The sequence below is a fragment of the Lipophrys pholis genome (genome assembly GCF_963383615.2).
Source record: "Lipophrys pholis genome assembly, chromosome: 10".
In the NCBI taxonomy this organism is placed as follows: domain Eukaryota; kingdom Metazoa; phylum Chordata; class Actinopteri; order Blenniiformes; family Blenniidae; genus Lipophrys; species Lipophrys pholis.
This window is the reverse complement of record NC_137640.1, coordinates 7,193,352-7,217,522: the sequence shown is the minus strand read 5'-3', so window position 1 is coordinate 7,217,522 and position 24,171 is coordinate 7,193,352. Positions and strand designations below refer to the sequence as shown.

General features: G+C 40.1%; 1 protein-coding gene across 1 annotated transcript in view; it reads right to left on the bottom strand.

Annotated features, from left to right (window-relative positions):
* Positions 1–24,171, bottom strand: part of kank4 (KN motif and ankyrin repeat domains 4) — a gene marked incomplete at its 3' end in the record, with an annotated part of 81,609 nt that overhangs the window by 22,234 nt on the left and 35,204 nt on the right. Inside the window, exon 2 of the mRNA XM_080473072.1 lies at positions 126–198. Within this exon, the coding sequence (XP_080329198.1) occupies positions 126–144 (19 nt within the window). The 5' untranslated portion in view covers positions 145–198. The remainder of the gene's footprint in view (positions 1–125; positions 199–24,171) is intronic.

Below are 24,171 nucleotides of genomic sequence, written 5' to 3'. Positions count from 1 at the left end.
CATTGTAATGTGACTCTCGTTCTATAAAACTAATTATTGCTATTACTGTTGAAAAGGAAAAGCTCATGATTTGTTGTACGTGTTGAAAGCAAAAGGAAGCAAATGGTTTGTTTAAATACACTCACCACTTTTCTTGTCCATCATGGGAGGCCGAGTTATCAGTCATCTACAGTATTTGCTACAGTTGGAGCTTGCAGCCTGAATAAAACAGAAATAGGAAAGTAATGTGAGAAATTTACTGTATGTCATGATTGGCTGTGTTTTGTGGCATTCAAATATATTAAAAATCCCAGTCATGTATCTATATAGATAAAATGACAAAGATGAAATTAAATTAAAACACAAATGGGGCAGTGTTTGTACATGTTGATTAAAATAAGTCATGAAACATGAAAGGTTGACTTATTTTCCAAGATTCCCTTAATATTTGTCACAGCTTACCCATAAAAAAAGAAGCAATTTCTTTTGGATCAGATATTTGACTTGCAATTTTTGTTCGCAAGGCAACAAAAATATCTGGAAGACATATCAATTAATTAAAATTCCTTTGAAAAATGAGTCTTAACATGATCGTGTGATGAAGAAATTACAGCAAATAATTAGGGTTTAAAAACTACCAGCAACAACCAAAAGTGAAACAAAAGAGCTTGCAGAAGGTAAATAAAATAATCGTTTTTTATACAACCCACTTGAGAACATTAAACCCAACATGATATCAAAAGGACGTGCTGTGGTTTTAATAGTGCAATAAAATACAACATATTTAATGTTATTTCCCTTTAAGTTGTTTAAAGTACAGCAGAGATAACAGTGGAGATGGTTGCACTGATGTGAGAAATAGTATTTCAGCTCTTAGGTTAATTTCTATCTCTTTTATTTCAGTTTATTTCAGACATGTGGGTACATAACAAAACAAAGATAAACTAATACAAACAAACAACAAACATAACCGCAACAAGCAGATAACTAAATAAATAATGAACCTCACATATATAGATCAGTAGCGGCTGCTACTTGCTGTGAGAGAAACATAATGTCAGTGTCCTAACTTAAATCAAGCAAAATCAAATAACATTCACACAGTGTGGTCCACATCCAGTGCCATGTTGTCCATTAACGTAATTAAATTAGCTTTTCCAGGTCCAAATTTAAAGAGTTGTTTAAAGACAGCCCAGTCTTGGACATCCACACAGGCCAGGCCATTTGGTGCAGCTTTGTATCATTTGTTCCAGATGGAGAAGCCAAAATACCAGAGGAGAGCACTTTTCATTTTACAGCAAGCTTACTGCAGAGTGGCGGAAAGTGAGATGGAAAACAATTCGGAACATAGAGTCAAAACTTTTAAGGGCTTATGTAAAGCTTCCTAATAAAATATCCAATACTAATAATAAAAGCCAGGCAATTTGCCCAGCTCTGAGTGAATTGCACAGTTCAAATCCATATTAAAAAATGAACAGTTAAGCCCCTACAGCCAAATATACGCTCTAAGGCCATTTAGCAAATAGGCACACATTATTCACACTATTTCCATGCAAATTTGTATCATTGGAGAAAATATCTGTGATGGTGGAGACATACTGCAAGGAGCGCCTAAAGCTGTAGTGTAATAAGCGTTTGGGCCCGAACTTTAACACGTGTGGCAGTTTTAGGGAAATAATTATGCCTTTTCACTTTATTAGGTAGTGGTCCACCAGCACCACAGACCTGATCTACTAAATGTTTCTGCATATAAAAGTAATGCAACTTGATAACATCGATGGAATACTCTGAGGATGGCATCTGACAGACATGCACATTTACATACATTCTCAATTCATCACATTTGCCCCCATGAATATGGGACATCGGGTATGAGTTCCAGATCATGTAAACATACTGAGAGGAGTATATGCTAATAGACCTAATTAGAAAATACAATATGCTGTACAGCATCTGAAAACGTTTTGTTTATAGCAGCATCTGATGTTAACATGTTTGAAGAGGAGGTTTAAATCTTCCTTCAGCAAAGACGCGACTGCTGTTATTGTGGTGAGACTCAGCTGGCTCCCCACAACCTTTGTTTGCTGACTTTATTATATTTTGTGATCGCTGGTCCTCAGCACTTCATCCAATCACTCTATGGTGAAAGTAAGCAACACAAAAAAAAACCCCACATCCCTGTAAAATCTAAACCTTCTTTGCTTGTGATGTAAGACACTATTATTCTTTGATGATGATCTGCAAAAGCATGAAAACTGAAACTAGAATCTACAGTATGTATCCTTAGGTGCGAGTGTGTGATTGCTTGTCTGATTGCAGGTGCCTTGAGTATAGACGAGAGCCCTTCACACAGTCAGAATGGTTTGTCTACAGCATCTCATGACCCTAACTTGAATGAAGTGAAATCGAAGACTGATCAGTGAGAACAGTATTGTATTATGGCCTTAGGATTCAAGACACAGCAGATATTAAAAGTGATGCAAAAAAACAATGCACACAGGTAATATTGGGCTAAAGCGTGGCACATTTTACTTCAGTGGTGTTTCTCAGTCACATTTCATACTTGTTTTGATGTCATTTTTGAACGCAAAGATAAAGGTCTTAAAGGATTAAAGTGATATTTTTCTCATTTGAAATTTTTGTGTTGGTATGTGGATAAAAAAAACAAAACACACCTCTCCACAATGTGTCTCACTGCAAGCATCATGTAATGGTAAAACTCTTGGTACTGACAAACCAACTGGTCGTAATTAATGTTTATGTGTCTAATTCAAACTTTCACAGTGCTGCTAGAAAAAAACAACTAATTTGAACTTGTAGGTTAATGCTGCCAAGAAGAGCTAATTGGAGTCAATAGTTGGTAAATGTTATGTCCAAGAAATTAAATAAGTTTTGAGCCACATGTCTAAGTACGGTACAAAAAAACAATCCTTTGAGTTTGCTGTTCTCAAGAAGCCAACAGATTTAAACAATGCCTCGCAAGAAACATGTCTGATAAGACTTTTGATAAAGAGTTGTTCATCAAAAGGAGGGGGTTATAAGATAATCCGAAAGACTTTTAATCGAGCCACAGATTAACGGACTGTCAAAAACTAGATGTAGAGATAATTCAAACACAAAAAAAAGGAACATGTTGCTGCTATATGCAAAAACAATGAACAAACTTGATGTTCAAGACTCAGAAGTAGCGACCAAATTTCTAACATGAAGACCAATTGGTCCCCTGAAGTTTGCCAAAGTGTATCTTCACACGCTATTACAGACGCTGACAATGTTTTAGTATGGTGGCGGAAGCATCATGATTTGAGGCTGCTCTGATCCCAATAGACTTGACTTACTTTTGAGCAATGAAAATTTATTTTCAAGTTAATAAAACTACAAGATAATGTCAAGGTGACCACCTGAAGCTGAGTGGAAGACAGATAATATATATAATATAAAAAGTCTGCAAAGTAAAGTAACAATATATAGTCTGCAAGATAACTTGAACGTTGTACGGCCACATTACCAGCCACAGGAGCTGGTAGTTGTAATAAAAATGAAGTTTAACTTAATAAATGTTGGATTTGCTTGTTTGTTTTTTTTAAAGCAGGTGCAGATGTTTATTAATCATGTTTATTAACGATATGGAATAATGTCCCATTATTGTCAACCACTTGAGGATTATATGCAAATCAGATTATATTTCATGAGCTATTCATGCAGAAAACTGAGACATTTCGCTTTGTTGACAGACGGAGGTTCAGATAAACACGTTGTGCGTGCCTCTGACCACACATTTATTTTACTGTATACAGTAGATTCAAGTAAGTGTCCTGGGCAAGGGGCAGGCAGTGTATGTTGTGCAGTGCTGAGTGTGTGACATACTGCAAGCCAAGCATTACATGAGCTGGCAATGTAATCAATCAAAATGACAAGCCGGTACACCCGGAGACCTCGACAGAGACTGTGACAAGCTCTGTTTGGCCCCTGTCCCATTTTCACAGATCGAGCCTTAATAAAGAGAAGAATATGTGATCTGGAGCGGGATTTTTGTCTACATCTCACACACACACACACACACGCACACACGCACGCGCGCACGCACACACACGCACACGCACAGAGATCAGCTGACTGACAGCTTCGGTCCCAGGAGTGAGAGGACGCTCAGGCATTCCTGGCTCCTCGGGGTGCTTAATGCCACCGTTATCCGCTTGCTGTCCTCAAGGCTTAATTAGCTGATTTGGGGAACTGAAGAATGTGGCTCGTAATTGTTGAGTGAACTATCGGAAGACCCCACTGGCAATTATACACAGTGGGCAGGCAACAAAACCCCCCTTAATTAGATTGTTGCTGAAAAAGAGAAGCAGCGGTAGAGAAGGAGCGAATGGGGGAGGAACATGGGTGCAAGGGATGGAGAAGAGGACGGGTGGGGGCTAGTAGTAGTAAGAGAATTGACAGGACTGATAAATATTTTGCTAATCTATCTTTGCTTTCTATATAAACTTTTTTCACAGTAAAAAAAAACAAAAACGTCTCATAGTATGCTTATGCGTGTGAGGACACACACTGGAACATACACAAATACATCATCGAGAAGACGATGCATGTTTTGCATTAGCTTCATACCAAACTCCTTTCTGAGATGAAATGGAAAATAGAAAATAGAAAATTACAGGATAACACAACTGCTAAAACAATTTAATTTCTCTTGTCTTGTCCTGTGCTTTTGACTCATATCTGCTTACATGTGACTTAAATATTGTCGCCATATTTTCAGTGAAGAATATTTGTATATCTTGTTTTTTTGTTCAGAATGTTCCCAAATAATGGAAATATTTATGAATTATCTTTAAATAAAAAAGAAGGAAACATAGAAACATCCAGCTCTAAAACTGCAACTGACAACGAGACAGCGGTAACCTGACTTTCATTACAGAGCAGCTTTCGAAAGTTTCCTCTTTTAATTAAAGACGCTCATAATGCAAGCGCAGCTAATGAATGTCTCTGAGCAACAGAGGAGTCATGTAGCATTTGGAGAGCTTGTGCAGGGTAATACACACGATTGTCATCAATGGTGAGCCATGATTTCAGGCTATAAACGGGCTGCATATTTTTGGTATATGCATGCAGTGTTATTTCAGTGTGGTAACTCGCAGATTATCCAGGTAAGGCTAGTAATTAAATTCTGGGGAGCTTGTGCTGACAGTGATGATGCACAATCCAAACTGGATTACAGTCATAATGACTATGAGCTGAAAGCTCATAAAGGCTATTCTAATCCCAATTGAAAGTATTTGCTACAGGCGCACACAACGCTAAAAAGAAGCCATGGCTGCGTGCGTCCAAAATTGTGCGTGTGTGTGTGTGTGTGTGTCAGCATTAATTTAGTCATCCTTTGTTTGTGTTTGTGTTTGACATTACGTTAGGCTCATAAGTGAGTCCAGTTGAGTCACTGTGTTTGAACAGAAGCTTCACTCTGCGTTTCACACATGCACATAACTCCTTTAAAAGACATACGGCCATCTCTCAACACCAATCCAATAAACGTGACAGCTGGTCGAGAGGCGACGACATCGGTAATGTGAAGCCTGGAAGACCAGGGCAATGATACGACAGTAAATAAGCTCATACTGACAGCTCGGGGTATTCATAAGCCATCAACATGGAAACTTCATCTACACTATTATACCTATTAAGTATTATACCTACTTATTGCTGGTATTTTAAGTAAAAAAGAGACCGAGCCAATCTTTGTGCACGCGCGCGTGTGTGTGTGTGTGTGTGTGTGTGTGGATAGATAGATAGATAGATAGATAGATAGATAGATAGATAGATAGATAGATAGATAGATAGATAGATAGATAGATAGATAGATAGATAGATAGATAGATAGATAGATAGATAGATAGATAGATAGATAGATAGATAGATAGATAGATAGATAGAATGCATAAAGCCACATTGCCTATTATCTTTGTAATATTCCACACAAGATGCACTCATATACATCCAGGGTGGTACACACACACACACACACACACACACACACACACACACACACACACACACACACACACACACACACACACACACACACACACACACACACACACACACACACACACACACACACACACACACACACACACACACACACACACACACACACACACACAATTACATTTGACCTAACCTACCAAGACGCATTAATTGAATGTCATGGGTCATTACAGAGGAGAGCCTGTGTACTGGAGATTGAATTAGTCTGAAATTGTGACACAGAGCAGGATTGGAGAGAAGACAGGCCAGCAGGAAATAAGATTGGCGAGAGCGAGCAGGGGACAAGAGGTGGGTGGATGTGAGAGAGAAAGTGGGTAAAAAAAGTGAAAAGAAGGCAGAGACAGGAGTGACAGCCGTGCCCACATTACATACATACAGAGGGAGTTTTACTGTTATGTCTTCAAGATCCCCTCTTTTCTTGTGTCTCACATTCTACCACTTTAAAAAGGAGATAACGTACGTGAGTGTATTACTCTATGTTATACTTTGAAGTGTGGTGCATGTGCACTGGCTGCAGCTCTAAACAGAAGTGTTCATCAGCTCTGTGAAAGTGGTGGTGAGTAACTCCAAGCAGCAGCAGCAGAAATGAGATTGTGACAGGCAGGCCAAGCAACAATAACAGAGGTCCTAAGCCCTTATCACAGCTCTGACATGGGACCAGCTATCTCTGTTTACCCTGGGACTATTTAATGCGTAATGTACATAAACAAGACTGTCCAGCTTAATGCAGCAACTCTCAGTCTGAGTCTAGATAGACTCAACTAAATTCAAGCAAGAGCACATGTGCACAAATAAAGAAATATGCATGCCACATGTCCTACTGCTGCACAACATTGGAATGAGTGAAGTTTCAGGCATCTAAAAGCTGTGGATGATCGGCCAAAAAGTTTGGGTTTATGTGAAACGGTGTTCTCGGGTGTACAGGCCCTAAAACTCAGAGGGGAAGACTGAGAAGGCACGACACCAAAAAGTGGCTCGTTGTAACCGTAAAACAAAAATGTTTCAAATGAATTTAAATTTAAAAAATGACCCAATTATCTTTAGTTTGAACAAAACATTTTTTTCCACAAAGCTTCATTAAATCTGATGTTACCCATTCATTTCTCATCTGTGTCCCATTATAGAAGCATCCCCCATGATCCAAGGCATGAGCTGCATCAGGCACGCAGCTGATGCTACAGTTAGTTCAATCTAGCGAGTTTCAGGTGTGGATAACAGTATAATGACACACTGCAGAGCGGCGATGCTCCTGAGCAATGAACTGAGAAGACTGAGAAAAAACACTGACAAGACGTCTGGCAACGGGAAAGTTTATGATTACTGAACCAGATCAAATGGCAAGGCACGGCTCGCGTCCGTCGTAGAGACGAAGCTGGTAGATATTGTCCGACATTAAAGGGCTTAGTCTGTGTGTGCTCCGCAGGAAGAGATCAATTCTTCTGCTCTACACGAGCGATTTGAGAACCGTCTGGACCATCTCACTCCAGTGTAACATTATTTCTGTCTCTATGTAGAACATTACAACAACACTGTCGTACTCGAGTCCATCTGCTGGGCCAATTTACCTTTAATCCTCCACATTTCAGTCTTTCACGTCCATTTGAGTTCATCCACTGGATTTCCTATTCTCAGTCCTAATCCAGCATGATCTAGTCAAGTCCAGTTTGACAGTGTCTGTATTCATCAGAGACCGGATTTTTTTTCCACCCCTTTGTGTGAAACAACATCTGGCTCTCAACTCCAGAGAGAGAATGAGAGACAGGAAGGACTTCTGTCTGCAGGCTTCATTAAACGCAAGCAAATTATCCAGCAGGCTGCAATGAGTAGGTTACTCTTTCATTATAGGCGAGTCGAAATGGCTTATTTTAAATGTCAAACTGCAAATATGGGTGGTGGAATGTCAAGAATAGCTTAATAATGAACCTGTCCTTGAGTGACACAAGCATTTTGATGTAAGTAGATGTATGTGCGAAGAAATGTGGGGAAAGATGTTGAATATTTGCAGAAGCCAAAACAAACAAACACCACATATCCGTAGTATTTCTTTCTCACTACACAATTATAGCTTATATTGAATTCCCTTTCTGAATAGTAAATGAAAATGGGTTCCCTTTAGGCTCAGGACAAACAATTCAGAGTTCCGCTTACACAGAAGAAACCAAAGAGACCAAAAGGCACAAACCAGTGGCTTTTAAGTCTGTGTATTGTTCATTTGTCACTTTCCTTTGCCTCTGCATGAGGATATTGGTTGTAACAGAATGAAAGAGAAAGCCAGCTGTTTCTGCTTCATTCAGAAATGTGCAGGATGTTTGTGGAAGATAACTTTATCTTCATCTGCCTGTTCAATTTGGAAATTATCTGGACTGTGACCAGAACAAATGGATGCTCCGCATCATTTACACCATTTTGCTCACAAAAACAAATGATAAGTCTTCACGTCCTTTATTTTTGTTGTTGATTTTACCAAATGGGTATATATTCACTATTCTACCATCAAACGGGCATGTCTCAGGAGACAAAGCCCGACACTGACAGACAAAGACCAGCACTGCCATAAACACGCACCAGACCACTCTCATAAAAGCCTTCGCAACAGGGAGCTGCCAACAGACTGCAGAACATATAAATGACAGCATCTGTACAACCATGGAAAGAAGAGACTCTGAACCTCGAAACCTCATCTACTCATCAACATTTACATTTCATAATTGACCTTTGTCGCTTAGATTATTGCCTAAATGGGATTAATTCCTTATGAATTTAGTACAAGATTGACTACAGACTATTGACTAATAATATCCCCGAACTCCTTCTCCATAGAGTAAAACAGCAACATATATTTGCAACAGGACAGTAAACAAAACAATAATGTCTGCTTGGCATGTTGTGTCTTGTCATTCATTGTGATATTGCCAGTTTTCTTTATACTGAAGCTTCTTATTCAGCTGCAGCTTAATGAAACACAACTAAAAATACAGTTATAATTGTGTGTGTTTGTCATAAAGGGAAAAAACATTAACGTCCAAAATATTGATGAGTGAGTTGACAAATTTACGTTATATTGCATTGGTATTGGAGTTGTGCTAGGACCATGTAAAAATGATGATAAATGTAGCTGAGATTCTCCTGATTATTTAGATGCATGCACTGTTTCATGTGGTGTGGTAGAGATTTTCCATCTCCTTTATATCTGTATTGTAATTTTTAAAGGGTTCATTTTAAAGTAGAAATTAACTTATTCTGGCGAGTTTTTCAGTGGCTTTTTTGGAGCTGTATCTGCGCTTATTTGACCTGCAGACTTCACTGAATGAGCAACTGTGTGAGTATAAAACAGTGTTTTAACTGCATGTCATAAAACAAAACTGTCGATCCGGTGCAACAATTATGTGACTGCTGCAGGAGCCAGATGGTTTTCACCTCAGTGTCTTTTTCTGGAAGTTTTTCTTGCAATTAAAAACAAAATATTTTCAGTCCACTATTGCTGATCTTTGCACTGCTCAGATTTAGTTTTTTTTTCTACTGCAAATATTATGAAGTGAGTTTTGAGAAGGCTGTGTTGAAAATACATACAATAATCGTATTTTAATGAAATCCCCATCCTGAATTATATCCACACTATATGCTGTCATCACATGTGGTAAAAGTGATTAGTTGTCCTTTAGCCCATGAAGAGTAAAGGAAGCTCTGTGAATCATTTTCAACCAAACTCTTTAAAGAAAGGAAGAAATGATTTCACTTCTGTCCTGCTTCTGTCTTTTCTTGTTGAACAACAGATAAGTCACCACGCCACACCCTCCCTATAACAGTTTTCTTATTTTTTTCTGATCTCTTGCTACGTCCCGACACAGAGAATGAAAATATCTTCCTTCTTTGAAATGGAAGCTTTACAAACAGTGCTGGTATCCCAATACAAGCAGCAGCTGCCTTCTTTCATTAGTCATAGAATGAGTGCCATATCATTTATTATTCATTAGAGCACACAACCAGCCTCTTCTACTTGGGGTTGTGTTAGCATTGTGGCTACTTCCAGTCATAGAAGCGAGTGAAGGTGGTGAAGGCAATGTGCATTGGGCCATCTGACTCTCAGCTGCAGATGTTAAAAGCGCTGAAACGGGCAGAAAATAGATGTGAAAACAAAAAGAAGAAAGCAGCATAACTGTGAATTTAGTCAGAAAACTAGAGCATTGGAAAATCTGAGGCTATGCAGTAAAGAGCGGTAGGATTAAACTCTTTGAGAAAACATTTTAAAAAGAAAGCGGTGGAGGTGGGAAAAGGTGTAGATCACTCGCAATGTTGTCATGAAAAAAAGAAAAGAAACCATCCTCTTATATTTGAAAGGACAAGTAAAAACAACCCTCTGTAACACTCACACACACACACACACACACACACACACACACACCAAACGAGGATAAAATATTCAAACATACAGTGTAAGCCGTCTAAGCCGATGTGTCTTTCCACATGTTGATATAAACAAGAGTTATAAATAAATATGAGTCCCCAAGCTCATTAATTACTACTTTCCATGAACAGCAGAGGAATCAGGGAACTGTACAGCTGGGCGATCAAGAAGTAAGGTGTTTGTGAATGCAAGCGCATGCAAATACGTACATAATTGCACAATTCGTTCTCGATGATGTAGAGTTTGTCCGACACCAGTAGCAAAAGGAAGCCAAGCGGCCTGATTCTTAGACTAAAGAGACTCACAAACACTTATAAATTCACACTCTATTGATCTCAGTGTGATGACAACCTTCCAGCTCAGCTTACACGCAGTGGAAAAAACAAACAAAAAAAACCCCACCATACATACATATAGGATGGTCACATCGCTGCCAAGATAAACAAGCTGCAGGCGACTTGTAGAAATCAGCTAATTCTTTTTGTGTGTGTGAATGCGTTAATGCGTGTAGCCTGCCCACTTATTTTCTCCCGCACTATGTCAGCTTCCAGAGCCGTGTTGGGAGCATGAACACTCAGCAACCAGACGAAAACATCACCGCTCTCTACCGCTCCTGACTTCACATGCATGCACACACTCCCTCTTTCACACTTTTTGCTCACACATCCCCTGCAAACACATGTGACCTATGTTCTAACCTGCAAAAATAGACTCACAAAGAGGGAGCATGAAAAACAGAGGAGATGCGCAGCGGATCAAAGGAGAGAAAATGAGCAATGTGAGGTTAACGAAATGGAATTATGGCAGATGAAAACACAGGAATAGCAACAGGAAATTGTTTTCAAAATGGTTTTGAGACCAAATTATTAAAGCGGCATGAGTAAACGAAACAAAAATAATAGGGTAAGGGGAGTTAATCCGCGAGTGCTAATTCAGCCCTCACCTGCCATGGAGCACCTCTCACCTTCTGTCCTTCATGTTTCTGCAAGTGCAACTGAACTGACCCTGTCCTCTCGAAACCCCCGCTTAAGGAAGAAAAACAGCACCGAAAAAAAGAGGGTGTGAGAGTGGGAAAGGGCGACGCTTTGACAGATGGTGAAGAGAAGAGAAGAGAAGAGAAGAGAAGAGAAGAGAAGAGAAGAGAAGAGAAGAGAAGAGAAGAGAAGAGAAGAGAAGAGAAGAGAAGAGAAGAGAAGAGAAGAGAAGAGAAGAGAAGAGAGTATAACGGCTATTTTACTATGATAGATTTGCGAGTCAGTCCACTGTAACCAACTGGCACAGTAAAAAATAGCATCCTGAGAGATAAATAGGCTTAACAGAAAAAGCACGCACACACACAAAATGACCCTCATGGCCTGTGTTGATAGTGCAACAACTTTAAGGGTGCAGAAGTGTGCAAAGATTTGGGTTTCCTCAAGTCCAAATGGCCGCAAGGAAGACAGAGTAGAATAGAGCAGGGTAGAATTTCTATACTTTTGTGCAATGTTTTTGTATGCTGTGTTCAGTCATGCATCATCTACTAAGTCATACATGTGTATTTCTGTCGCGTGTGCATGTGTGGTACCGTCTGTGCGGTCAGCTTGCAGGCATAAGCCCTGCCCTACAGTGAACTGCCACTATGAACTGGTCTAGTTATTACTGGAGGACTTGAATTCACCCGCCTATTGTGCTGCCAAAGGGCCACACAGGGCTCTGACCAGGTCAGGTGCCACATTACATCAAAAATACTTTCCCGGACCGACAGCACAGAGACATCATCTCTGTGAAATTTAGCAAGTAAATGCTGCAGTTAGTTACGCCTTGCTCAATAACAGAAAGCAGTCTAATGAGTAAACCCTGGCTAGCCCTGTTGGCTCTATAGTGTAAATGAAGTAAATCATTAACTGTCTTTATTTCGGCTAACTGCCCAAGCTAATGGGTCCGATCTCTTATCTTGCTCCTGCTCCAATTCGTCAGATCCTCTCTTGGTGAGTGTGTGTAGCACATTTCAAGAGCAAACATCCACCGTTAAACCACTTGGCATCAAGCACACAGCACAGCCTTCACACCTAGACTCACATGAGAGAAATCAGGAATATTTAGGGAGACATATAAAGGTGGCGCAGCAACACCATGTGTCTCTTAAAAAATGTGAATTGAAACATAGCTGGAAGCTAAATGGCTAATGTGCACTATAACTGTGTCATAAACCAGCTTATTTACCATAATTTTAAAGGTGGTAATTACACACTAAGTTTAAGAATGGCTGAAAATGACAGTTCAGTGAATGATTTGTGTCTCGGGAATACAAAATCAAGACAAATCTCTCGAGCAAGGAACCTTTGTCAGAAATGAACTCATGACAGTGTTCACAGCCTCTGTTCCTCAACCTTCCTCTCCCTCCATGTAAGCCCAGCACACTGCATGAGATCAGCTCCTCCATCCTTTCATCTAGAGCAGCGGACTGAAAGAGGGTGTGATGCGGCCTCGAGGGTTAAGCTTCTCTCTCGCCCGTCACGTGAAACGTCTCCTGTCAAGAGGGATCACATCGCACCTTGGACCCCCAGGACCTCCAGAGTCTCACCCCTCCTGTCTTTTCTTTATCTGTTCATGTGAGACATCGTCAGTCCATCTTCCATTTTCCTACAGTAAGACAAATACTGAGAAAAGCCAGCGTTTTAGAGCGTACACCGACAGTAACTGGCTGCCGCTAAGTGTCTGGCATAAGAGAAGATCTCTCTTTAATGCTAAGGAGTGAGGGTAAGATGGATCATGGAATCGACCGGTGGATTTGTACAGCACCTACAGTAAAGTGAGATATTAGACTGAGTCCCTTCATCTCTCTGAAGTGACCCACATGCCTCTATAACCCTGAAAAGTGATGGGAAACTGCCTCAGCCCCACAGCCTGAACATTCAGTGAAGCTCAATATTAATACGGTTCTCACATGACATACATTCACAAGCTGATTCTTTAAGCTAAAATAAATAACTTGATCTACAGATACTAAACCAGGAATCCTGGCTTGAGGAAAGGAGGGAGAAGAATTGCAAACTAAGATTATCAAGAGCAACAAGACAGTTCTTTGTTTGAAGAAGAACTGGACTTCTTGTGAGTCAAGAATAGAAAGCGTACGTTAATTTCAAAATAACTAAACATCATAAACATAAACTTTTGAAAAGAAACCAGTACCTTTTCCTAAAGACAACCAAGCAGTCTCAACTAGATGAAACACTGACTATTTCAGAGCACAAAACACATATTTCCTCATGTCCAGAGTGTTGCTCCTCTCAAAAAGACAAAATGATAAATGTTGAGTCGAGTAGATAAAAAACTTTTGGATGAAACTTATTGTCGAACAAAACCTGTAGCCTATAAAAAAGAAGGAATAAAAAAACATGAGAATGAAAAAAGGAAATAAAGGTTGTGTATATGTTAAATGTTGATAAATGTTTTCCATACATATAGACACAAATTCAAAACACAATACAACACAGAATAGTCAGCATCTTCAGTCAGTATCTTCAATGAAATCAAATGAGAACTGACTATAGTGGAAGTTTATAAAAGTACCTATCACACTCCTTCCTCATGGTGTTTCATCTGCTCTCTTCGGGGATCCCCTGCCTGGGATCTCCATCTCAAGCATGCTTTGATCATTATATCCACTATATATCTCTTCAGCACTTCTCCAAATTATCTCAAACCTGCACTCCCTCTTTCTCTGAACTACTCAGCTTCAGTTCTTGGTCTGATCAATCCATATCCAATCTTCTCTGCCACCTCCAGCTCAGCCTCATGTCTTTTACACAGTGCCTCTGTTTTCAAATAAAGCATCGCAGCAGATCACACTCCTGCCTTGCAAACCTTCCCTTCTGTCAGCTCTGACTCCTCCCTGCCCGCTTAAATTAGACTAAAAATAAACCTGCTTTCATGGAGGTAATATCAAACATTATGATGTGAAATACACTATAATAACTACTAATCCAGATATACGTTTGTGTTTTTAAAAAGACATGATCTCTCAGTTCTTTCATACCCGTTAGTGTGGACCAGGGTGCCAATTTCAGTGTGACAGATAATGTGAATTTAATAAATCAATTATTAAGTGCAGTTCAAGGTTCTGGACGAAATGCTCGGTGGCACATGGTCACTTGGCATATGGTGTCATTTAGCGCCATGTACCTATACATTATTTGTGTGTCTCGTTCATTTCAAAAGGTGTTGTTTTGCAATAAATCTAAGATCCAAATATATGTTGCTACACTACGGACACCAAACACTGATATCTGCACAATTAATTCAGGAGGAGGTGCAGATGGATTAACTGTGAAGTCTTTATCAGACATAGACACCAACGCGCGAATTGGTAGAGTATATCTGTGTCGGGAGGCAGTACACACTTTGGTGTGCTTGTTTTCACACTTGCACGGCGCCACAGTGAAGCTGGAGCCACACCGAGACCACCTGTTTCTTCTAAAGTGCACCAGAGTGTCACTTTCATACCAACCCCGCTGCATGCACTCGGTCCAGAAGTCTAACTGGGTCGATTTACAAACAGCAGGCGTGAAACCTGCCGGCATCATTTCAGACATCTTATTATTCCAATTACGATACATTTTCATTTCATTTGCAACTGAATGAGAATGAATATTAAGAAACCTGTTTACTACATTAAAACTTTGTGTGTGAATTCATAAAGCCAGAAAAAGCACACAGATGCCTCCTCAGTTCGAGTCTGAGAAACCTGCAAATGTAGAAGCATATGGCCAGCTGGATGACGATCAGAGACCCACAGGAGTAAACAAAAACAAAAAAAATTTAATAAAACGCCTGAAAAGATGCAACAGGCCCTATAGATTTGCAAAAGGTGGAACATTTTCATTTTGGCGGCAAATATTAGGGCGAGGAAAAGACAAAGTGTAGCTCAGCCGTGTCTATGCTCCAGAGTTAAAATGTTAGAACAACAACAGGCAGCTTTATACAAAGTCTGGCATCATGGGACTCTGTAAATGTATGAAATGTGCCTGGACATGTGTGTAAGTGTGAAAACAGAAATATTTGAACTGCTGCACTCCACTGCTCATAAACATACAGTTAGGCATAACAGCTTGGAGTCATACGGAGAATGATTTCACAACTGGGGGAAGTTACAAAGAAATCTTCTGCAAACACAACTATTTGTAATATGCAGCATCTAATTATAACTGATGGTTACTGAGCGCCGCATGGCTCTGCAGGCATCACTCATCATTACCTGAGTTTATGTGACTTTCTCTTCAAAAACACCTCGAATCAGGTTCCACTGTCAAATATTCTGACTTAGCATGAATCTTTTGAAAAATTGCCTCACCTATGGGAGCCACAATTAAGGCCGTTTTCCTCTTGCGGTTATTCAGTTTAAATCTCTGTTCTGTCTTGCAACATAATTTTGCAGTATTTTACAGTTTTAGAACAGTGGCAGCTTGAGATTTATGCCAAGTCTTGCAACACACAATTATCTGTACAAGAACAGTCTACAGTGTATGTGCGAATGTGCCTGAGTGGGTGTAAAAAAACCTAAATAGATAGATGGATGAACTGTTTTTATTGGCATCATATCCAGCAGCTTGGAGCCTGTTGGATATAAGCCTAATAAAAGTTCACTTCCCAAAGTCAACCAGGAGCATGAAAAAGTTAGAAAATGTAATTCACTTCACTGTTGATTTTGTCAGAGAAATGACACTCAGGCCTGAAAATGTGTTTGTCTTTCACATGTTAAGTGAGCACAGATTTGCCAAATGCAAATTAGGGAGTATTTTGAAAAACAACATGCTTCAAAGTTGCATTTTAAATTATTAAATGTCAACTGAGAGAATTTATAAGGAAGTTGAAAGTCATGGGGAAAGTGAAGAAATACAGAAAATATGAAACAATCCGATCCAGTTCTAGTGAAGTAATTATTCAAAAATGAAGCCCTGCTCTGCTTTAGGGTATGTGAAAATAAAAAATAAAAAAGCCTTTTTGCATCAATTAAGATTTCTTCGATTTTCATTGAGTTACAGTGTGTATTTATCTGTCATTGTTCACATGGTTTATACAAGAATTGTCCCCAGATTTTCCAAAACGGTTTTAATTTACACTCTCATCATTCTATTTTTGCTTAGATACTTTAAGTCTTGTGTTTGTGCATACAATTGAAACCATACATCACTGCCAGAACACACGCACATACACACAGTATCAAAGGCTCCAGTCCATATATAGTCTTGGACCTTGCAGCCCCAACACAGCGAGCACTCCCTCAAAGAAAAAGGAAAAAAAGTCTGCTAAATTTTCTGTTTTCATCTGTTATGTTTTCTCATTCCTTTGAGGAAACTCCATATGTCCAAAAATAACACTCAAAGATACACACTATGACTACATGGCTGGCAGATAGTGCAAGAGAGTTTTTATCACAAAACAATATGCTCACTCTGGTCAAGCCTTTTGTGTGTAGGTGAGTGTGAGTCAGAGTCTCCTGGAGGAGTTAAAGAGGGCAGCAGCATAATATGAAGGTTAAAATCCCAAAATCAGTCAGGAGTGAAATGAAGCACAGCTCTTTTATTGACCGAGACCGACTAAGGATAACACGAACCACCACATCAGAAGACACAAAGACGATCCAAAGAGTGAGAACTGTGTTACGTCTACAGGACGAGATGCAGTATGAGTCATGGCCAATGAGGCAGTAACAATAATGTGATCATTCCCAGGCGAAATCTCCTTAATGCAGGTGTACCCCGACTCCCCATAAAATAGTGAACGAATTCTGCAGGTTCAAGTGTGACGCCATCAAATATCGTTTACTAGGACAGTTTTAAGATGGAAAGAAAAACTAAATCGAGCTATGACCACAATTTTCCACTGTAAACTCTGTGTGTGTGTGTGTGTGTGTGTGTGTGTGTGTGTGTGTGTGTGTGTGTGTGTGTGTGTGTGTGTGTGTGTGTGTATTGCGGCGGTATGGCTGACAGACATCCTGAGGAAGGCTGGTTGCTGATAAGACCTTCAGGCGGGGAAAAGACTGTTTATACGTTGAATAAGACGCCCACTGAAGTGACCACAAGCACACACCTCACTGCTCAAGTGGAAATGATCTGAGCTCTCTCGAGTGTTGTGCATGAGCGAGAGAGAGAGAGACAAGGCGGTGGAGGGGGTTTGTTGGCCTGCCATATGATGTGGAAAGAAAATACTGTTTCACGCTGTGCTTGTTGTTGAAAATGACTAATTGAATACATTTATCTGTTCCCTCTATTCATCTTCTATACTGCTTCATCTAACAGAGTCAGCGAACAGGGTCATTCCCAATGAACTCAGTTAAAAGTGCTCATTGACAGATCACCATACACACACAACTAAGGGCAATCTAAAAGTTACCAATTAACCTTAAAGGCATGGCTTTTGGACTGTGGGAGAAACAGTCAGAAAGAAAACATGCTAACACCAGACAGAATGGCCTCTCACGCAGTGAGAGTGTGCTGAAGACATTTTAATGTGATCACTTATAGCCAATCAGGCATTACTGAATTGGGGGATCATATTGGCACCCATGCAGAACTTGACACAATACCTATTGAAAAAAGCCTTCCCAGACAGGTCTTACTAAGGTCAGATAACTCAGGCACACGCATATGTATATCAAATGTACAGTGGAGAATAAAGCTTGGGTTAATATCAACAATTCTCCAACTGTTACCTATTGCAAAAATAAGAAGCATGCAGCAACATAGCTGATAGTGACTTCCTTACTGATTTGTTAATTGCCATCAATCCGTCACCAGTAACTGCAGCCTGTTAAAAAAACAGCAAGGAAATAAATAAACGTCCCGTGAAAAGGGTCGCATTTCTAAACCAATCACAAAAGACGAGGACTGTAAGCAATTTCACTTAGGGATTCGATGATGACTGACTCCGCCCACTTACTGTCAATAAGACCATTTGCTCGCGAGCAGAACAGGTGAAATCGCAAACGGGAGAGCAATGACAGTAGTTGTGGGAGTTCTGTGTGCTCAAAGCATGATTTTCTTCCCTCGCAGGCCACAGTATTGCTTGCAGGGGGCAGAGATGTTCTGCGTGCCATCTCTGTGAAAGGTCTCAGCAAAAGTAATTTGCTTGCACATATGTTAGTGGTGACTGTGGTATGGCTTTCAATGTCATCAGTTGTTGTCTTGATCCTGAATATTCCACGTTAAATAAGTAACTGCTGCTGTGTGTGGCAGTGAGGTGAAGAAGTGAAGGACTTTCGTCAGAGTCGTTCCTCCGGAGCCACGAGTTTCCAACCCCTGGTCTAGTGTCTCTCAATTTTACTCTGTGACTGGCTTTCTCAGGTGGCAGTCAGGTTTAGAGGGTAAAATGGAAAATAATAAGATAAAGAATGACAGATAAGGGAAAATTGCTTTAATTGAACCTTTTATGGGTTACTAATTTAATATTACGTAATGTAACCTTTATATCCCACATTTGTGTTTAGGATACTTGAAGATATTCTTAAATATTCATAAATTCAACAATTGGCACATTTTTTACAATTGTGACACATTTTAGATCTGTGACACACACCGAAACTCTACCACTCTGCAACATATTAAAACTGTCACTCATTCCAGAACTCTGTAGTATTATAGAACTCAGACAGATGTTTCAACTCTGACGCATCCTCGAAGTCTGACGCATTCAAGAACTCAGATACATTGTTGAACTAAGAAAGTTATTAAAACTCTGACACATTCTAGAACTCTTGACACATATCACAGCTCACATAATCTACAACTCTGAATCAGGCAGCTCTTTCCTCAGACAGCCTCTTCTTGAAGCCCTGAACTTTAGCTGATGTGTGGGGGCGAAAGACTACAGGCAGGGCTCTAATATCACTCATTATCACTACATCCAAGAAACCTCAGCAAGAGGGCACAGTGGGAACCAATAAGATAGGTTTATGTGCTTGTTTTGCTGTTTTATTGCCACTGTATGAGCGGTGCATCTTGTACTTTTCTTTCACTTGACAGCGAGTTGTGTGTATTTCTGACCATGAATCTGCCCTGAGGCCAGAGAAGCCTAGACAACATCCAGAACTGAGAGCCAGAGAATCTCATCCTCCAATATATAAGACGAGCAGTGAGCTACGAGTGTAAACAAATACAGTAATATATGGCCAACAATGGGAATCAGATGTTTACTGCAGTGCAGTAACAAAAATAAATCAATAAATAAATAATCATTTGTGCTGGAGAGGTCATTCAAACACAAACTGAAACGCAACATCACAATAAACTGATGCAAGAGATCAATTGATTTAATAAATATGGATTATCATCAAATAAAGAACTAATTATGAAAGGAACAGAAAGGTATAATGTCTCATGAATAGCCTTATATTGCTGGAAAAACAATAATTCAAAAATATAATTTGGATAACAGCTAGATTTTTTAAATTGAAACCCACATGTATATATGTGTCTCTAAATATATACAGAATGGGTTTGGATTGTGTGACTATGTACAGGGAAAGCATGTAAGCTGTAACTTCATATTGTTGTGGGCTGTCACATTGCAGGTCAAATGTCCAAATACTGACATGCAGCCAATACGCTGGAATGAACCATTGGCATTCAATCCACCTGAGGACGACGCTCTGAATCAACATGCAAGCCAAATACAAAGCAAAAGAGTAGAATTGTTTTCAAAGGGGAAAGAGGTTCACGGTAAGAACTAGTGTTGTACAAACCAAGGGTGTTTAACACTGTAATCTCAACTCTGCTCACACTTACTGGTGTCTAATGTAGAGCATAAATGAGTCTTCGTTCTCATCAGAACTTTCGTTCTGTGTTGATTCATTTGTGTTCTTTCAGTGACAATATACTGCAGCGTGTTTGAGCTCAGTCTGCGCCACGATGTAAAAGTGGCAAACATCAGTGTTAAGCAGGAGGCTGCATCAGTTTCCTCGGCGCAGGCACCTTGTTGAGTCTGACGGGAAACTACATGGGGTTGCGACCTTGTCTGAACAATTCCCAGGAATCTCTCCTTACGTAAGTGAAAATAGGAGGGGGAGCAGCGGTGCATTGTGGGTCAGAGGTGTGTTGATGCTACAGTGGGTTAAATCTATTCATTTGGTCTTTATGCTGCAAGAGTAATGTGATAAAATGTTATGATTACCATTCACAGGCCTCACATGAACCAGATGTGAAACACAATTGAGAAGAAAAAGAGGTTTAAAGATATAACGTAATTTTCATACCAGATACACTCTTTCTCCAGACTACTTACTATTGCTCACACAGAGCAGAGCCATTTTTATCTGCCCTCTGGGACTCAATTGAATGTAATGTTTTCCTTTCAGTTAAAAAGGGGAAACCACAAGATAGCATGTACACAAATCTTTATAATTCAAACAAAATGCTTTGAGAAACTGGGGCCACATTTTGTGGAGGACTTTGGGGATTTGCATAATTGCTGATAACAATGGTAATAATTTCTTTGGGTAGATAAACAGTCTTCTGTGGGAATTTGGTTCTGATCTGGTTCAAGTAATACACAAACAAAAAGAAGGTGGACTCTGGTATTATTTTATTCCTACCAACTGTTTTTTTTATCGTGGGGTGGGGAGGAGAGCAAAAATTTGCATTAAATGTGAGGGAAAAGCAGAAGACTGAGGGCTGCAGAAGGAGGCAGTGCTGTGAGTAAGCTTTTTGGGCTTCCATGCATTTCAAGGGTTCAAGCTTGGCTCTCAGCCCTTCTCGCGTGTCACACCCGCTCTCTTATCTTCCCTGACACTCTCCACGGCACCCTATCTCCAAAAAGCCCGAATGTCAAACTAATCTGGAAGATGAAATGCAACCAAAGGGGAGAGGTTTGTTTATTGGCATTGTATAGCAACAGCTGCCTGAGGCGAGAAGGCAGAAGTCAAGGGATGAACCAGGAACCCTCATGTCTGGAACCTCCTTCATTCTACACCTGTATTTCTTTTAGTGCCCCCCCCCTCCCCCCTCTATTATCTGTCTCACCAGACTGGGAAGCACACTAAATACAGCAGAGCACTGCAGGCAGGGGGACTGCACAGGGAGCAGCACTGAGATATTGGGCAGAGGTGAGGAAACAGGCTCTACCGGGTTGGCTGCAATAGATGTAGGCTGGCTTTATGAAGGATTATCTAATGGTACATCGCCATGCTAGAACTGTCACTTTCCTCCAGAAAAAGTGAGGGTCGGAGGCATGATAGCGAAAATAGTCATCAGAAAAAAAATTGAGATAAGTAGAAATGGCATGTTTGAAATGTTATACTACCCCCAGAGGAACGTTGGAGTGTTGCAGGGGATTAAACAACAACAACAACAATCCGTCATTGATAATCCATTGCAAATACTAAAACAGTTTTATTATAAATTTGACAAAGCACTTTCCTAACTCAATAACCCAATTTTCTCTCTCTCTCTCTCTCTCTCTCTCTCTCTCTCTCTCTCTCTCTCTCTCTCTCTCTCTCTCTCTCTCTCTCTCTCTCTCTCTCTCTCTCTCTCTCTCTCTCTCTCTCTCTCTCTCTCTCTCTCTCTCTCTCTCTCTCTCTCTCTCTCTCTCTCTCTCTCTCTCTCTCTCTCTCTCTCTCTCTCTCTCTCTCTCTCTCTGAGGGAATGTAAATGTAAAACTTTTTGGGGGAGTGCTTCCATTCCACCATCACTGATATGCCTGCTCATGAGCAATAGTTGGGTTTACCTCTGTAAACATGCTTTCAGATTATTAGGTTGTTATTGACAATAATAAAAACTAATTGAATTGAATGAACCGTTTACTCTAGGAGGAGCACCTTATTATTGCTGACCTCAGCGCTCCTGACAGCAGCACGAAAGATGTCCAAGTGTGATTAATTTTATTACTCTGGATCAACACTATCTGTGGTCCATTAGCAGCAATTAGAGAAACATTAGCTCAGACCTGCATCCTGCTGAATGCATGTTGGGAGTTTATCACATCTTTTTTTTTTTTTAATGCTGCTATATTTCATAAATCATTACACATTTTGTCTCTTTCAAGATGTTATAACATACAGGTTGTGTAGAGCGTCTTCCTTCCACTATCAGGCAAAGGCTGCCTAACTGTGTGCATAGACAAGTAGAAAACAAGTCCAGGCTAAAATAACCCAACAACTTCTGGCTGTGATTTTTTTTCTTCTTTCAATCAGCCATATATCATTTATTTTATGGTGGCGTTAAAGATATCCTGACAATTTTAATTCGGCAGTGACACAATGTCATTTGAATGACCTATGCAGCCGGCAATCATTACCCGGTCCTCCCTACGATTTCATGCAAAGCTTTTGACTTTTTCTAATGCACCAAAATCGCGTCATGATGTTGTGTTGTTTGAGATTCTCCCTACAACAGTCGTGACATTCTCACCACATTAGAGGTGAACACAGTTTGTGAAACACTGCAGGATGGTGTAGCTATACATTGTATGCTGATGATAGTGTGAAATGTTAGCTTTTCAGTCAAAGGTCAGCCGTCTTTAAGTACAGCTTCACCGAACTGCTGTCATGACTCGACTCAAAACAAATACAACATTTGAAAAAAACCTGCCCAAGAGGGGTTCCAAGATATATCCTGCAAAGTCTGACCACACTGTATATTAAGACCAGCACACCTGTAATCTCAGTCCTTACTGCCTCCTCGTATGAACAAATTATGCCCGAAGAAACTGCGTCAACTGTCAAACAGCAATTGAGTGTTATCAGAGACCTTTTTCACATTTAGTGTTTAAATTAAATTATGTTCGATCTTTTGAACCAAATGCAGGGTAGAGTGAGAGGAAATGTTAGGAAACAAGAGGCCCGGCAATTATTAAATGTTAAGAAAAGAATATGAAAGGATAAGGAGAGATCAAACTGCTGAACAGAAAAAAGGAAATACAAAGAGCTCAAAGAGAAATGAATCATTGCCTGGAAAGGAAATTGCAACCACATATTAAATAGGGAGAGGAAGGAGAAGTGACAGACTGACAACATGGAGATGAGGGGATGGTGATTAGTGGACATGCCTGTATTGCACAGACTGGGCTCAATTTTGACAAAAATCATTTTATCATTCTTCCAGCTTTGCTGTCCACTGAGGTGAATCATTAGCTGGGATGTCACCGCGGTATATTTTGTAGTTTATGAAACATTTTTCGAAAGACACTTGCTTGATTAATTTCTGAGTGTTGCACTGCTCCCCTTGCAATTCTGTCTTTCTGATCACGTTCACGCAATAACTTAAATTAACCAAAGTTTTTAAAGTGCTTTTGATTCTGCACCGTAAGCATTTTCAGGGAGTGCTGGCCAGCACTCGATTAGCCCCTGTGCAAATACAAGCAACCATTTTTTTTTCTCCATACTGACAGCAGTGTAGGTTGTTTCTGAAGATTCAGGGGGAAATGCGGCAACTTCTGCAGCATCCATCTGTTTGCTGCCATATGTGAGTGAGTGGGTGGATACGGGTTAAAAAAATAAAAAAAATAAAACTATCATAAACAAACAAAAACAGCAACTTGAGATACAAGATCTGGGACATGTTTATTTGGGGACAACATTTCAAACCTCTCCATCTTCTGAAACTGAACCCCCAAATCTCATTGACCTCAAATCTATCAAAACAAGCCTCCCTCCAGGGGTACCTGTTCCTCTGTAGCTAAACCCCCGTTCAACTCACCTAATTCTGTCTTTCACTGTTTCACAGAAGTCATCTATCTCTGCACTAACCGTGGGATGAGCCGGGAATCGG